The sequence below is a fragment of the Palaemon carinicauda genome, chromosome 18 (assembly GCF_036898095.1).
Source record: "Palaemon carinicauda isolate YSFRI2023 chromosome 18, ASM3689809v2, whole genome shotgun sequence".
NCBI classification, from domain to species: domain Eukaryota; kingdom Metazoa; phylum Arthropoda; class Malacostraca; order Decapoda; family Palaemonidae; genus Palaemon; species Palaemon carinicauda.
Window position 1 is genome coordinate 64549510 of NC_090742.1, and position 16500 is coordinate 64566009.

General features: G+C 43.6%; 1 protein-coding gene across 2 annotated transcripts in view; it reads left to right on the top strand.

The window, feature by feature from the left end:
- LOC137657097 (ribosome biogenesis protein SLX9 homolog) overlaps window positions 1-8827 on the top strand; it is a 33856-nt gene extending 25029 nt beyond the window's left edge. For both annotated transcript variants that reach the window (XM_068391461.1, XM_068391462.1), the window contains exon 5: window positions 8666-8827. In XM_068391461.1, the coding sequence (XP_068247562.1) occupies window positions 8666-8819 (154 nt within the window). In that variant the 3' untranslated portion in view covers window positions 8820-8827. The remainder of the gene's footprint in view (window positions 1-8665) is intronic.
- The last annotated feature ends 7673 nt before the right edge of the window (window positions 8828-16500 follow it).

Sequence of the window (16500 nt, forward strand, 5' to 3'; positions counted from 1 at the left end):
AGGGCAGAAGGGTTCAGCAGGCCTTGATCGGCGCACAGAAGTATCCTCGGTGGTTGTGGGCGTGTCTTACCGAGACCGTCACTCCCACCCGCAGACGATTGAGCCCTTATTTTGCTCGTCTGCAGAAGAAATTTAGGGGAGAAAACGCTGGTCTCAGGTCTCAAGACCTTTTTAACGTAAAGTCCAGACCTATGCCAGACGTACGAAGTTAGAGTTCACAGTCATTGGGTTAGCTCTGACTCTCCTCAGTCATCAGTTGAATGCACTCCGCCTAAGAGGAGTAAGGTTCTGCCACAACAGAGCTCGACTGTTAAGGCTTTACCTCAGCCTACTGTAGTTTCTGCCGACCCCAAGTGGACTCTACTACAGTCCATGCAAGCACTGCTTTCGGACTTGATGTGTGAGTGTCGGGCTGAGAGTGTTGCGCCTCTGCCTCCGCCTCCGCCTACACTCCCTCCGCCTATGCTCGCTCCGCCTGATCGCAGTGCCACCTGCCAGGCGTACGATGTTGTGGACTCTACTACAGTCCATGCAAGCACAGCTTTCGGACTTGATGCGTGAGTGTCGGGCTGAGAGTGTTGCTCCTCCGCCTCCGCCTACACTCCCTCCGCCTACACTCGCTCCGCCTGATCGCAGTACCACCTGCCAGGCGTACGATGTTGTGGACTCTACTACAGTCCATGCAAGCACAGCTTTCGGACTTGATGCGTGAGTGTCGGGCTGAGAGTGTTGCTCCTCCGCCTCCGCCTACACTCCCTCCGCCTACGCTCGCTCCGCCTGATCGCAGTACCACCTGCCAGGCGTACGATGTTGAGCCACGTGCTGAGTTTGCTGTTCCCAGTGGTGTTCAGCCTCCGCCTTCCTTAAGGCAACCTTTACAATGGGATCAGGAGGATTATACCTCTCTTCCTCCGCCTCTACTTGCTGCTCCACCAGTGATGCAACACTCGGTTGAGGTACAACAACCTCTCCCGTCCATGAGTCAGTCTCCTCAGCTCTCGCTGCAGCGAGCTCAACCCTCCACAAGGCAAGCACCACAACACCTTAGCCTTGCGCCTCAGGAGCCTCAGCTTGCGAGACATTTACCTTGTTCTGCGCAGCCTCTTCCTCATCGCGCTCCGCTCACACCACAGGAACTGGAACTTGCTACTCCGCTTCCGCCAACCGCTCAGCAAGCGCAACCCTTGGGTTCAACCACTCATGCTAGGAGTCAGCCTCCTCCACCCATGCGCCTTCCTTCTGCTTGTCTTTTATTCAGCCTTTGCAGACTGAGCCTCAGGTGTTCCCTCAACAGAGTCTTGAAGAGGAAACCACAACTATTGTTGTTCCAGCTCGTTCTGACTCTGCTGTTCAGCATACCTTACCTCCATTTTCAAACCATGGCAAAAATATGAATCATGAGTTATGAATGTAAGGTAAACATTATGTTGATTTTTAAACCCCATGCAAGCATGCATAAAGCACTCTAGCACTGGTCATGGAATTTCTGAGAAATGTTAAACGCCATGCACACGCTCTGCTTTCCTTACAGCAGGCTCTGCTTACTACATGCTCAGCATACAGCATGCTCTGCATACAACATGCTCTGCATACAGCATGCTCTGCTTTCAGCATGCTCTGCATACAACATGCTCTACATACAGCATGCTCTGCATACAGCATACTCTGCATACATCATGCTCTGCATACCTTACCGCATGCTTCTCAGTCACACATCTTGGGTTGTTGCCAACTCACTAGACTGTCAAGCAGTTTCATAACGTTGCCTTCTAGTCTGCTGCTTTTGCACCAGTGAACCCTCACTCAGAGAACTTAGCTTTTCTAGGATAAGGTCCCTGTAGATGAGAAAGTTCTTTTCTCCCTCCTTCTGATATTCCCTTGAGGACTCTGTCATTTGGAGGGAGCCTTTAGCTGCATAACCTCTTATGGACTTTTATTTAAGCATAACATGCTTCCAGGGAAGGTTATGGTTCCACTTCAGTCGCTAATCCCGTCTGTTACCACACCTGCTCCCATAGACCTTGAGCTGTGTTGCATGACATGCAGTCCAAGCTTAGTCCTTGTTAGAGGATTTTTTGTTTACGGAGTCAATGTGTCACGGGGAAGACGTTCAACAACCAACAGAAGTGACTTGTTGTGACGCAGTGCGGCAACCTCAGCAACCCGTTAAGGAGTTGTCTGTACGACCCGGACAGTCTAGACAGATTCGGGTTGTCACTGTACTTCCTCGCTTGCCCATGATTGACAGTTCACAGACTGTGCAGCAGTATCATGATCTTGTGTCCGGCTCCGTCAGACGACTGGCTTTTAAGAGCTCCCACAAGTCGTCGCTGTCTGGAGATTTTCAAATGGACTATGGATCTGACCAAGGAACTGGGCCTCCTGGTCAATTTTGAGGAGTCTCAGCTCGTTCCATCCCAGACCATTGTCTCCTTGGGTATGGATCTTCAGAGTCGAGCTTTTCGGACTTTTCCGTCGGCCCCAAGGATCTTCCAAGCCCTAGAATGCATCCAGAGCATGCTGAGAAGGAACCGATGCTCAGTCAGGTAGTGGATGAGTCTAACAGGGACACTTTCATCGCTGGCCCTGTTCATCGTGTTAGGGAGACTCCACCTCCCCTCCCTTCAGTATCTTCTAGCTGCTCACTGGATAAAGGACATGACGCTAGAGACGGTCTCAGTTCCTGTTTCCGAAGAGAGGAGGTCTTCTCTCGCGTGGTGTAAGAACAGCTTTCTTCTCAAGGAAGGCTACCTTTGGCTGTTCAGAAACACGACCGCCGTCTCCTCTCGGACGCATCAGACACGGGCTGGGGTGCGACTTTGGACGGACAAGAATGCTCGGGAACATGGAATCAGGAGCAAAGGACACTTCACATCATTTGCAAGAAGTTGTTGGCGGTTATTCTGGCCTTGATAAACTTCAAGTCCCTCCAGCTTAACAAAGTGGTGGAGGTGGACTCTGACAACACCACAGCCCTGGCTTACATCTTCAAGCAGGGAGGGACTCTTTCGTGGAAGTTGTTCTAGATCGCAAGGGACCTACTCATCTGGTCTTTAGATCGAAAGCTAACGGGTAACGAGGTTCATTCAGGGCGGTATGAATGTCATGGCAGATCACCTCAGACGGAAGGGTCAGGTCATCCCCACAGAGTGGACCCTTCTCAAGAATGTTTGCAACAGACTTTGGGCCCTGTGGGGTCAGCCAACCATAGATCTGTTCACTACCTCGATAACCTAGAGACTCCTGTTGTATTGTTCTCCGATTCCAGACCCAGCAGCAGTTCACGTGGATGCTTTTCTGCTGGATTGGTTCCATCTCGACCTGTATGCATTCCCGCCGTTCAAGATTGTCAACAGAGTACTTCAGAAGTTCTCCTCTCACTAAGGGACACGGCTGACGTTGGTTGGCTCCGCTCTGGTCCGCGAGAGAATGGTTCTTAGAGGTACTGCAATGGCTGGTCGACATTCCCAGGACTCTTCCTCTAGGAGTGAACCTTCTAAGTCTACCTCACGTAAAGAAGGTACACCCAATCCTCCACGCTCTTCGTCTGACTGCCTTCAGACTTTCGAAAGACTCTCAAGAGCTAGGGGCTTTTCGAAGGAGGCAGCCAGAGCGATTGCCAAAGCAAGGAGAACATCCACTCTCAGAATCTATCAGTCTCAAGGGGAAGTCTTCCGTAGCTGGTACAAGACCAATGCAGTTTCCTCAACCAGTACCACTGTAACCCAGATTGCTGACTTCCTGTTATATCTAAGGAAAGTAAGATCCCTTTCAGCTCCTACGATCAAGGGTTACAGAAGTATGTTGGCAGCGGTTTTCCGCCACAGAGGCTTGGATCTTTCCACCAACAAAGATCTACAGGACCTCCCTAGGTCTTTTGAGACCTCAAAGGAACGTCGGTTGTCCACTCCAGGCTGGAATCTAGACGTGGTCCTAAGGTTCCTTATGTCATCAAGATTTGAACCTCTCCAATCAGCCTCTTTTTAGGACCTCACATTAAAAACTCTTTTCCTCGTGTGCTTGAACACAGCTAAAAGAGTAAGTGAGATCCACGCCTTCAGCAGGATCATTGTTTTCACATCTGAAACGGCTACATGTTCCTTGCAGCTCGGTTTTTGCTAAACGAGCTTCCTTCACGTCCTTGGCCTAAGTCGTTCGAGATCCCAAGCCTGTCCAACTTGGTGGGGAATGATCTGAAAAGAGTACTTTGCCCAGTTAGAGCTCTTAGGTACTATCTAAAAAGGTCTTAACCTTTACAAGGACAATCAGAAGCCTTATAGTGTGCTATCAAGAAACCTTCTTTTCCAAGTTCTAAGAACTCAGTTTCTTACTATTCAGGCTTCTGATTAGAGAACCACATTCTCGTCTGAAGGAAGAAGACCTTGCTTTGCTGAAGGTAAGGACACATGAAGTGGGAGCTGTGGCTACTTCAGTGGCCTTCAAACAGAACCATTCTCTGCAGAGTGTTATGGATGCAACCTATTGGAGAAGCAAGTCAGTGTTCGCATCATTCTATCTCAAAGATGTCCAGTCTCTTTACGAGTACTGCTACACCCTGGGACCATTCGTAGCAACGAATGCAGTAGTAGGCGAGGGCTCAGCCACTACATTTCCATAATCCCATAACCTTTTAACCTTTCTCTTGAATACTTTTTATGGGTTGTACGGTCGGCTAAGAAGCCTTCCACATCCTTGTTGATTTGGCGGGTGGTCAATTCTTTCTTGAGAAGCGCCGAGGTTAAAGGTTGTGATGAGGTCCTTTAGTATGGGTTGCAGCCCTGTATACTTTAGCACCTTTGAGTTGATTCAGCCTCCCAAGAGGAACGCTGCGCTCAGTAAGGAAGACGATCTTATTAAAGGCAGAGTAACGGTTCAAGTCGACTTCCTTACCAGGTACTTATTATTTCATTGTTATTGTGGATAACTGATTATATGAAATACGGGATACTTAGCTATCCTTTAGTCTTGTACACTGGTTTTTCACCCACCCCCCTGGGTGTGAATCAGCTACATGATTATCGGGTAAGTTTAATATTGAAAAATGTTATTTTTATTAGTAAAATAAATTTTTGAATATACTTACCCGATAATCATGATTTAATCGACCCTCCCTTCCTCCCCATAGAGAACCAGTGGACCGAGGAATAATTGAGGAGGTGTCAACAAGAAGTACTTGAGTACCTGGCCACAGGTGGCGCTGGTAAATACACCCCCTTCTAGTATTGTGATAGCTGGCGTATCCCTCCATAGAATTCTGTCGGGCAACGGAGTTGACAGCTACATGATTATCGGGTAAGTATATTCAAAAATTTATTTTACTAATAAAAATAACATATTTAGAAGCAGCATAAATCTTCTAGAAGGGGTTCTAGTTGGTTAAAGTAATCATCTTGAAGAGTTCTTGCTTGTGAACAACAATCTTCTTGAAGAGATCTCATTGAAAGCAGCAATATGTAATTAGAGATTATGGCTGGGAGCGGCAATGTTCTAGTGGAGGTCTTTCCAATCAAGAGATATCTTGATTGTAAGCAGTAATCTACTTTGATATGTTGATTGGAAGGAGGCTTTGACTGGAAGCAGCATCTATTTTCTAGAAGAGGTCTGGGCTCGAAACTGCTTCAGTATTCTCGAAGACTTCTTGATTGTTGCTTGCTGTCCTCTAGAAGTGGTCTTGATTGGAAGGAGTAGTTATCTTAAAAAAGACTTGTTGAATGTCGCATTAGATCTTGTAGAAGAAATCTTGCATAGGAGCTACATTTATCGTCTTGAAAAGATTTTTATTTTCTTCCCTTTTTGACTCAATCTTGAATGAAAGCGGTAATCTTTTAGAAGAGAAATTGTTTAAAAGCTGTTATCTTAAAAATATTTTGATTGGAAGCAATGGGTCTTAGTTGGAATGTTGGGAGTAGTAATCTTCAAGAAGAGTTTTTGATTATAAGTACCAGTCTTCTTGAAGAGATCCTCATTCATTGAAAGCAGTGATTACTGAAAGAGATTTTGATTGATAGCTGCATTGATCTTCTTTAAGAGATTTTGATTGGAAGGAGCAATGTTTTTCATTGTAAGCAACAGTCCTCTTGAAGGAATTTCGTTCATTGAGACCAGTAATCTTCTTGACTAGAAGTATCGATCCTCCAAGGAAGGTATTAATCTTATGGAACAATCTTCTAGAAAAGGTATTAATGAAAAGGAGCAATCTTCTCAGCGGTACCAGCAAGAGGTTTTGGTTGAAAGCAGTAATTTCTCAAGAGATCTTAAATGCAAGGAGCAAGAAGCAGCCTTCTAGATGAAGTTTTGTCTTGAAGCAGCATCAATATTTTACCTGAAATCTTGATTGGAAGCAGTTATCTTCGAGAAAATTACTTGATTTGATACAGCAAACTTCAAGAAGATTTTTGGCTGGAAACAGAATGACTGGAAGCAGCAGTCTTCAAGGATTAATCTTCATATGAGGTCTTAGATTGGACAGTAACTTTCTAAACGAATTTTCGGTTGGAAGTGGCATTCTTCTTGACTCGCACCTGGTTGAAAGGAGTAATATTCTAGAAGAGGCCTTGGCTGGACACAATCTTCTAGAATTAGTTTTAGCTAGAAGCATCATCATTCTTCTAGAAATGGTCTTGATTGAGAGGCATTTGAGCAGATTTTGATTGGAAGCAGCATTAATCACGTAGAAAAGATTTTAGCTGAAGGCAGCGATCTTCTAGAGAAAGTCTGGCCTGAATTTTCAAGAAGAGGTCTTGGCTATGAGCAGCCATAAATTTCATGATGCAATCTGATTAGAAGTATCTATCTTCTAAAAAGGTATAGACTGCAAGCAACATCAATCTTCTAGTGGTAGTTTTGGTTGAAAGTAGTATCAGTCTTCTAGAAAAGATCATGGTTGGGATCAGCAGTCTTCTAGAAAAGATCATGGTTGGGATCAGCAATCTTCTAGAAGATGTCTGGGTTAGGAGAGATAATGGCTGGGAGCTCCAATCTTCTAGGAGTAGTCTGGACTGGAAGCAGCTGTAATCATATAAAAAAGATCTTGGTTGGTGATTTCAATCTTCTAGAAAAGGTCTTGAAATTAATCTTCCAGCCAAGATCTTGTTTGGAAGCTGTAATCTTATAGAAAGTAACTTTATTGAAAGCAGAAATCTTCTAGAAGAGATTTTAGATGGAAGCAGTCAATATTCTAGATGATATCTTGGCTTGTGGCAACGAGATGTGATAATGATTGGTAGCAGTAATTTTTGAGAAATTGGGTCTGAATTGGAAGAAACAATCCTTTAGAAGAGATCTTGGTTGGAAGCACCGTATTCTTGAACCTATCTTGATGGGAGGTAGCAGTTTTCTAGCAGAAGTCTAGATTGGAAGAAATTATCTTCCTGACATGGTCTCGATTAGGAGTGGTAATATTCTGGAAATCTTGATTGGAAGCATCAATCTTCTAGAAAAGGTCCTGATTTTGTAGAGGAGGTTTTGGCTCGAAGCATAAGAGATCCTGATTAGAAATAGCAATTTTGTATAAGCAGCTTGGCTTGGAAGCCGTAATCTTCAAATCGATCTTGACTGTGAGCATTATTCTGATAAGAATTTCCTTTGGTAGACGTAACCTTCAAGATGAAATCTAAGAGCAGGAATTTTACTGAAGAGTCCTTGATTAGATGTAGCATCAGTCATCTAGAATATGTTTTAGTTGCGTGCAGCTATCTTCTTGGAACAACGTTTTAGCTGTGTGCAGCAATCTTCTTGGAACAACGTTTTAGCTGTGTGCAGCAATCTTCTTGGAACAACGTTTTAGCTGTGTGCAGCAATCTTCTTGGAACAACGTTTTAGCTGTGTGCAGCACTCTTTTTGGGACAACATTTTAGCTGTGTGTAGCACTCTTTTTGGGACAACATTTTAGCTGTGTGCAGCACTCTTCTTGGGACAACATTTTAGCTGTGTGCAACACTCTTCTTGGGACAACATTTTAGCTGTGTGCAGCTATCTTCTTGGAACAATGTTTTAGGTGTGTGCAGCAATCTTCTTGGAACAATGTTTTAGGTGTGTGCAGCAATCTTCTTGGAACAGTGTTTTAGGTGTGTGCAGCAGTCTTCTTGGAACAATGTTTTAGGTGTGTGCAGCAATCTTCTTGGAACAATGTTTTAGGTGTGTGCAGCAATCTTCTTGGAACAATGTTTTAGGTGTATGCAGCAATCTTCTTGGAACAATGTTTTAGGTGTATGCAGCAATCTTCTTGGAACAATGTTTTAGGTGTGTGCAGCAATCTTCAGTGTTCTATCAAGGGGTTGATTAGAAGCAACAATCTTCTTGAAGAATTGTAGGCTGGGATCAGAAGTTATGTAGAATTTTGAAACTACGATCTGATAACCTTGTTCACTTCTCAGGCTGAGTTTTCTTCCGTGGGAATGAAAAGTGCATGGTAGACTATTTATTGAAACTGATATTGTATAAAAAAAGTGAAATTGTCAAAGAAAACCTACTTATAAAATAATCAAGTTAATTCAAAATTATCTGGGAGTATAAGAGATCCTGCAAAATAAAGAAAAGCCTATTTTTTAATCACTTTCTTTTGTTTGACCATTGGAAGTAAACAACTACTGTAGGTGTTACGTACCGAGTACCTACTAATAATTCTTTTAGTTTTTATGTGCTTATGCTTATTCTATCATTCCAGGATGGCTGACATAAACATGTTTGTTGCAATCAATAAAGACCAAGAATTCATTAAAGATCCGTGTGCCGCAGCCTCCAGAGCAGTAAAAACCAGAGTTTTATATGAGGACGAATCAAATAATGAATCAAATAATGAATCAAATAATAAAAAGTAGGAATATTTTACCATTTTTTAATTCAGCTTGTCCTTAAATATCAATACCGTATTCACATTTTTTCTCTTTGTTGAACCTGAAAGTGTTTTAAGCAGATGATGCTATCTTTCTTAAAACTGCTTTGAAGTAACAATAATTTATTGTGGAAAACTTGAGCTTAGACATTAAGTGGGTTTCTTTGAGAACTTGAGTATTGAGGAATCATTCACGAAATAGTGTACAGTACTTACAAAATGTTGTACAGAATGTACCAATACTGCACGGATAAAATGGTGTATAGAATAGTCCATAATTTTGCATTGAATATTCATGAAATGTTGCTTGGATTGATTACAATAATCCAGACTAGATGAAATGTTGCATAGAATGAATCTAGGATAATACTGTATTGCAAATCAGTAGGTACACTATTCTAGAGTAGTTTTAAGACTTGCTGCTAGGAGGGTTTGAAATGCTACAGTTCAGTTGATGTTCATGTATCACCTCGGAAGTGTAAAGGAGCATCATGTATATTGTGTAGGCAAAGGGAAAATGAGCCGTAACAAGAGGGAAGGATCCAACGTACTACCCTGGCCAGACAAAGGACCCAATAACTCTAGCGGTAGTATCAACGGATGGCTGGTGCCCTGGCCAACCTACTACCTACTATCCATAGGATTTCTGTCCAGTGTATAGACATTATATAATTAATGAATGTATATAAGACAGGTCCATCGTTCCTATTGCTTGGAGGATTGAGAAATATTTTAATGCAGTACCAATTATAAGTAATGTAGTCACTTGATTGGATAGCTTAACTGCTTTTAGCATCTGGTTCAACACATAATGGCACGACTGCTTTACCCCAAGAGAATGAAAGAAGAAACAAAACTTCCAGACATTCCTAGCTTTCAATCAAGACTTTAATTGCAATTGCTATATTAACATAATGCCACTTGCCCTGCTAGGGAGCTGGGTTCATTATTATTATTACTTGATAAGCTAAAAACCTGGTTGGAAAAGCAGAATGCTATAAGCCCAAGGGCTCCAACAGGGAAAATAGCCCAAAGGGGAAAGGAATTAAGGAAATTACAAGAGAAGAGCGGCTACCACTGGTTCCAGCAGGAAGGTATCCAGGGACCTGTGCATATGTCTCTGAAGGTAATGGTCAGTGAAGTTAGTCTAATTTCCAGACTCCTGCCTTCATGGCCTATGCCACGGATAGATACTCTTGACATTGTGCGCCTTCAAACTCGAGAATCCTAAAGGCCCAAGGCATGCCTGATGGTTTTCCAAAGCCAGGAGGAATTGTGTCCTTGGAAATCAGTGTCTCAACCATTCCAGAGCTAAGAAAAAGACTGTTGCTCATGTCTGAAGCACTCAGTTCTTTTGAGGTAGTATCTTGACGCCCTCACAGGACAAAGTAGCAGATTATCTTGATTGCTAGTCACTTCTTTGAGAGGTAACTGAGAAGGTCTCGAACCTAGGATCTGGGATCTACGGCTTCTGAGTTTTTGCCATGAACTGTGGAAAGAAAGAAAAAGAAACCTTCCAACAGCATACGAGATGCCGTATAAATTCTCCAATTCTCTTGGTCGAGGCTAGCGTAAGCAGGAATACAGTCTTGAAGTCAAGTTGAGTGTAGAAGACAGGAAACCCATCTTACACAACTTCCAGCTTGTGTTTGTCCAGGATTACCGAAACCACCATTTAAAACACTTCCGGAGGACAAGGCAGAGACTGACTTCATTAAAATTCCCATGGAGGACCCAGCCACGGAGGAACCTGATGGTGACACAGTAAGCTTAGTTCCTGAAAAGGGAAAAGGCGCTACAGAATTTAATCATCATCAGCTTGAGTGTTGCCAAGTTAGATGCTGATGAGGGTATGTTAGAATACTACTTCTTTGTAAACTCTACCCTCTGCAAGGGTAACACCCCTCTTGAGGGAATGCCTACAAACAGACATGCCCCTTGTAAAAAGAGGAGTTGATGGGGATATACCTCCAGCTTTCTCAGGCTTTACCTGGGTAAAGCTGCATGTCTACCCTTGAGGTAGCTATCCAAAAAAAAAAGGATCACAAGAATAAGGATGCCATGATGTTCGTGTACAGAGCTACAGCTGAAGTCTAAATGAGGTTTACTCTACCTATCAGGAGGGAAGGACCTACTTTAAACTCTACAGTAAACCATTGTTTACCTTGTTAAAAGTTTAAGAGTTGATGCCATACTCTTATTAAATGTCAATAGTTTGTATTAGGTGTAGGAACAAGCATAATATAATTGGTTATTGGAGACAGAGCTTTGTGATAAACAGCCACAAGTGAATGATTACACAAGATACACTCCCCTGGGATGCATAACTATCAGTAATAGGTAACAGAGGTATGACACTGAGATAACCTGTCACTTACGAAAGGTTAGGTAAGACACAATGCTTTGGGATACAAAATCATATCCGACAGGTTATGAAGACAGAGAATTATGATTTACTGTCACATATAAAAGGTTAGATAAAACATAATGACCTAGGATGCAATTCCACCTAGACAACAGATTATGCAGACAGGGCACTGATAAACTGTCATTTGTGAAAGGTTACGTAAGAGATATAAAATCACATATACAGGTTATGGAGACAGGGCATTGTGATAAACTGTCATTTGTGAAAGGTTAGGTAAGACTCAATGCCATGAAATGCAAAACCACCAGTGGCAGGTAAAGGAGACATGCCACTGTGATAAACTGTCATTTGTGGAAGGTTGGGTAAGACACAATGCCCTGGTACATAAACAGAAAAATTATATTTTCATTATAAAATAAATTTTTGAACATACTAAGACGGTAGTTATATATATAGCTATACGTCCCTGACGTCCGGCAGAAATTTCAAAACTCGTGGCAATCGCAGATTGGGTAGCCAGGTGTACCACCTGTGCGCCCCTAGTGAGGTACCTGGAACCATTCCATGATTGCTCAGATCTTCCATGCCTCTAGTTTCTAGAGGGGAGGAGGGTGGGAATTTAATTATATATAACTACCGGGTATGTTCAAAATTTTATTTTATAATGAAAATATCATTTTTAAACATAAGACTTACCCGGTAGTTATGTATATAGCTGATTAACACCTTTGGTGGAGGGTTAGAGACAGCCAACATTATTGGAATTTTACTTAAGAGTTAATAAACAAGCTTAAGGGTTCGTACCTGATAAGGAAGCTGACTTCAATGAATTCTTTATTATGACCACTTTCCTTATGAGATCCAGCGATCCACCCAGGGGGGCTGAAGACCTCTAGGAGCTGTCAAACCGGTCTAAAAACCTCTGTGACAGGACCTCCTCTAATACCCTTGTTCCGGGGTGCTCTCAAGGAACAAAATGACCACCTGACTAAAGTCAATGATTGTGGAAGACTATCGCAATCTCCACGAACAACCATAAAAACACAAAAGTTCCAAGAGAAGAAAAGGGTATTAGAATTATTGGAATGTAGTGGTGGATCCTTCCCCCACTACTGCACTCATTGCTACGAATGGTCCCAGAGTGAAGCAGTCCTCATACAGAGTCTGGACACGTTTTAAATAATGTGAAGTGAACACAGATTTACTCCTCCAAAAGGTTGTGTCCATAATACTCTGCAACGATTTATTCTGCCTGAAGGCCACCAAAGTTGCTACAGTTCTAACTTCATGCGTCTGACTCACTGCAACGTGCATGAGTTTCTCTTATTAAGAGCCTGATGAAGAATGAAGTGCATTTTTCAACCTCTGTAACGAGGGCTTCTAGACCGAGCACCAAAGAGCTTCTGTCTTGCCTCGCAACTTTTCCGTTCAGTCCAGGAAGAACTTTAGGGCTCTTACTGGACACAGGACCCTTCTCCAACTCCTCGCCAACCACATCCGAAAGGTGCGGAAACTCAAAAGCCATGGGCCAAGGTTGAGAAGAGCGTTTATTCTTGGCAAGAAAGCCTAACTGCAATGAGCCAATAGCTTTGTATCTTGAGAAAACCAAAGTTTTAACTAAAAGCATGAATCCCACTGACTCTTAGCTGTCACCAGACTGACCAAAAATAGAGTCTTCATCGTGAGGTCCTTAAATGAAGCTGAATGCAAGGGCTCAAACCTGTCATTCTTAACGAACTTCAGGACTAAATCCAGATTCCAAGCTGGTGAATCCTGGAACTATTTCTTTGATGTTTCAAACGATTTCAGAAGTTCCTGTAGGTATTTAACATTAGAAAGGTCTAAGTGTTGGCCTGAATACGGTTGCTAACATACTCTAGTATCCCTTGATGGTAGAGGATGAACAAATTACGTTTCCTTCGAAGATATAACAGGAAGTTAGCAATCTAAGATATAGAGGTACTGGATGAGGAAACAGAGTTGACTCTGCACCACTCTCTAAAAAATTCCCACTTGGATTGGTAAACCTAGACGGTACACGTCCTTCTTGCTCTTGCAATAGCCCTAGCTGCTTCCTTCGAAAAAACCTCTAGCTCCTGTGAATTTTCCGATAATCTGAAGACAGTTAGATGAAGAGCTTGGAGATTGTTGATGGTATCTTTCCAGTGGGGTTGTTTTAGTAGAACTACTCTTAATGAAAAGCTTCTTGGAGTGTTTACCATCCATTCCAGAACCTCTGTGAAGTGGGCCACTAGAGTCAATCTGGTCCCTTCGTGTGACCCAAACTTTTTGCATTACTTTGTAATGAATTTTTAACGATGGAATGCATACACGTCCATGTCACGAGCCGTTCGACGCTTGACGTCGCGTTCTGCTTGATGCTCAACGTCGCGTCCCGCTTGACGCTCGACGTCACGTCCCGCTTGACGCTCGACGTCACGTCCCGCTTGACGCTCGACGTCACGTCTTGCAGGACGCTCAACGTCACGTCTTGCAGGACACTCGACGTCACGTCTTGCAGGACGCTCGACGTCACGTCTTGCAGGACGCTCAACGTCACGTCTTGCAGGACGCTCGACGTCACGTCTTGCAGGACGCTCAACGTCACGTCTTGCAGGACACTCGACGTCACGTCTTGCAGGACGCTCGACGTCACGTCTTGCAGGACGCTCAACGTCACGTCTTGCAGGACGCTCGACGTCACGTCTTGCAGGACGCTCAACGTCACGTCCTGCTGGACGCTCAAAGTCACGTTAAAGCAGGACGCTCGACGTCATGTTAGCTGGACGTTCGACATCACGTCTGGCTGCTTGACTCCTTTGGTTAAAGCGGCTGAAACACGCCATTTAACAATGGAGTTGTAAAGACGTTCGTCGTCAAGAACCTCTCGACTAGAAGCCTTACGACGCTTGGCGTCCAGGTGTGAAGCTTCCTGACGCTCAAGGTCCAGGCCTGCTACTCTCTTGTTGTCCGCAGGCTGTTAAACTTACACGAACGAAGAGAGTTTCTGTTCTATATCTTGCAGCATATTAAAATTAGAGTCCACTTGTTGTGGTACAGGAGACGTCACATCTACTACAAGCTCGCTTTCTACGCCGTTTAAAGAGCGCGCAGAGCGTCAAGAGGACAATAACCAGACTGATGGTGGAGGAGGAGCATGAACCGAGGTCAAGCCTGGCTCAGACATCTGTCCTGAAACTTGGTGAGTTGGACATTTCTTGACAGTTGCTGACATCCTTAAAGGACGCTTGGCAAGAGGGCTTTCTTCGGTAGGATGAAAACACTCAGGACTGCTCCAAAGCCTACAACCAGTAGCTTGCGGTGCCATGATAGGACGCTGATTGACTGTGACCATCTTCCTTTTCAGAGGTCTGGAAACTTGACACCAGCCTTGTCTGGGCACTATTGGAGTTACTACTAAAGGAGGTTTCACTAGCAAAAAGAATTCGCATCCCTTCAGGCTCGCCAGAAGTTATTTAGTCTGGCTCCTACTGTTGTCTGAGCGGTTTAGAGACAAAAAGTATGCAGAACCTTTCTTGGTGATTTAGACACTAAATCCTGTGTGACCTTTAGGGCTAAAGTGAAAGAGACCTCTTTGACCAACTCTTGAGGAAGAAGAGAGGAAGAAAAAAGGGGGGTTGCATACCTCAATTATGGCTTCTGAATGGGTGTAACCCCAATGGACAGAAAAGAACAGATTTGACCTCTTTCCTTAAAGACCCCCGCTGAGAAAAGGGCTGCTAATTCATTGGAACCGTTCTTTAAGGCTTTATCCATGCTTGACATAATGAGGCTGAGACTATCAGTGTCCACATCCTCAAGGCAGAAACCTTCTTCCCCAAGGCTCCCAGAGTCCAGTCAAGGAAAAAGAATAATTCGAAAGCTTTGAAGACGCCTTTAAGAGGATGATCAAGCTCTGACATTGACCAGAGAATTTGGTCCTTCTTATGGCCATCCGACGCAGAGTATCTACTAGACTCAAAAAATCTCCTTGGGCAGAGGTAGGAACTCCCAAGCTGAGAACTTCTCCCGTCTCAAACCAAACACTAGATCTGGAGGCCAATATAGCCGAGGGAAAAAGGGAAAATGTTATTTTTATTAGTAAAATAAATTTTTGAATATACTTACCCGATAATCATGTAGCTGTCAACTCCGTTGCCCGACAGAATTCTATGGAGGGATACGCCAGCTATCACAATACTAGAAGGGGGTGTACTTACCAGCGCCACCTGTGGCCAGGTACTCAAGTACTTCTTGTTGACACCTCCTCAATTATTCCTCGGTCCACTGGTTCTCTATGGGGAGGAAGGGAGGGTCGATTAAATCATGATTATCGGGTAAGTATATTCAAAAATTTATTTTACTAATAAAAATAACATTTTTCAATATTAAACTTACCCGATAATCATGTAGCTGATTCACACCCAGGGGGGTGGGTGAAAAAACCAGTGTACAAGACTAAAGGATAGCTAAGTATCCCGTATTTCATATAATCAGTTATCCACAATAACAATGAAATAATAAGTACCTGGTAAGGAAGTCGACTTGAACCGTTACTCTGCCTTTAATAAGATCGTCTTCCTTACTGAGCGCAGCGTTCCTCTTGGGAGGCTGAATCAACTCAAAGGTGCTAAAGTATACAGGGCTGCAACCCATACTAAAGGACCTCATCACAACCTTTAACCTCGGCGCTTCTCAAGAAAGAATTGACCACCCGCCAAATCAACAAGGATGTGGAAGGCTTCTTAGCCGACCGTACAACCCATAAAAAGTATTCAAGAGAAAGGTTAAAAGGTTATGGGATTATGGGAATGTAGTGGCTGAGCCCTCGCCTACTACTGCATTCGTTGCCACGAATGGTCCCAGGGTGTAGCAGTACTCGTAAAGAGACTGGACATCTTTGAGATAGAATGATGCGAACACTGACTTGCTTCTCCAATAGGTTGCATCCATAACACTCTGCAGAGAATGGTTCTGTTTGAAGGCCACTGAAGTAGCCACAGCTCCCACTTCATGTGTCCTTACCTTCAGCAAAGCAAGGTCTTCTTCCTTCAGATGAGAATGTGTTTCTCTAATCAGAAGCCTGAATAGTAAGAAACTGAGTTCTTAGAACTTGGAAAAGAAGGTTTCTTGATAGCACACTATAAGGCTTCTGATTGTCCTTGTAAAGGTTAAGACCTTTTTAGATAGTACCTAAGAGCTCTAACTGGGCAAAGTACTCTCTTCAGATCATTCCCCACCAAGTTGGACAGGCTTGGGATCTCGAACGACTTAGGCCAAGGACGTGAAGGAAGCTCGT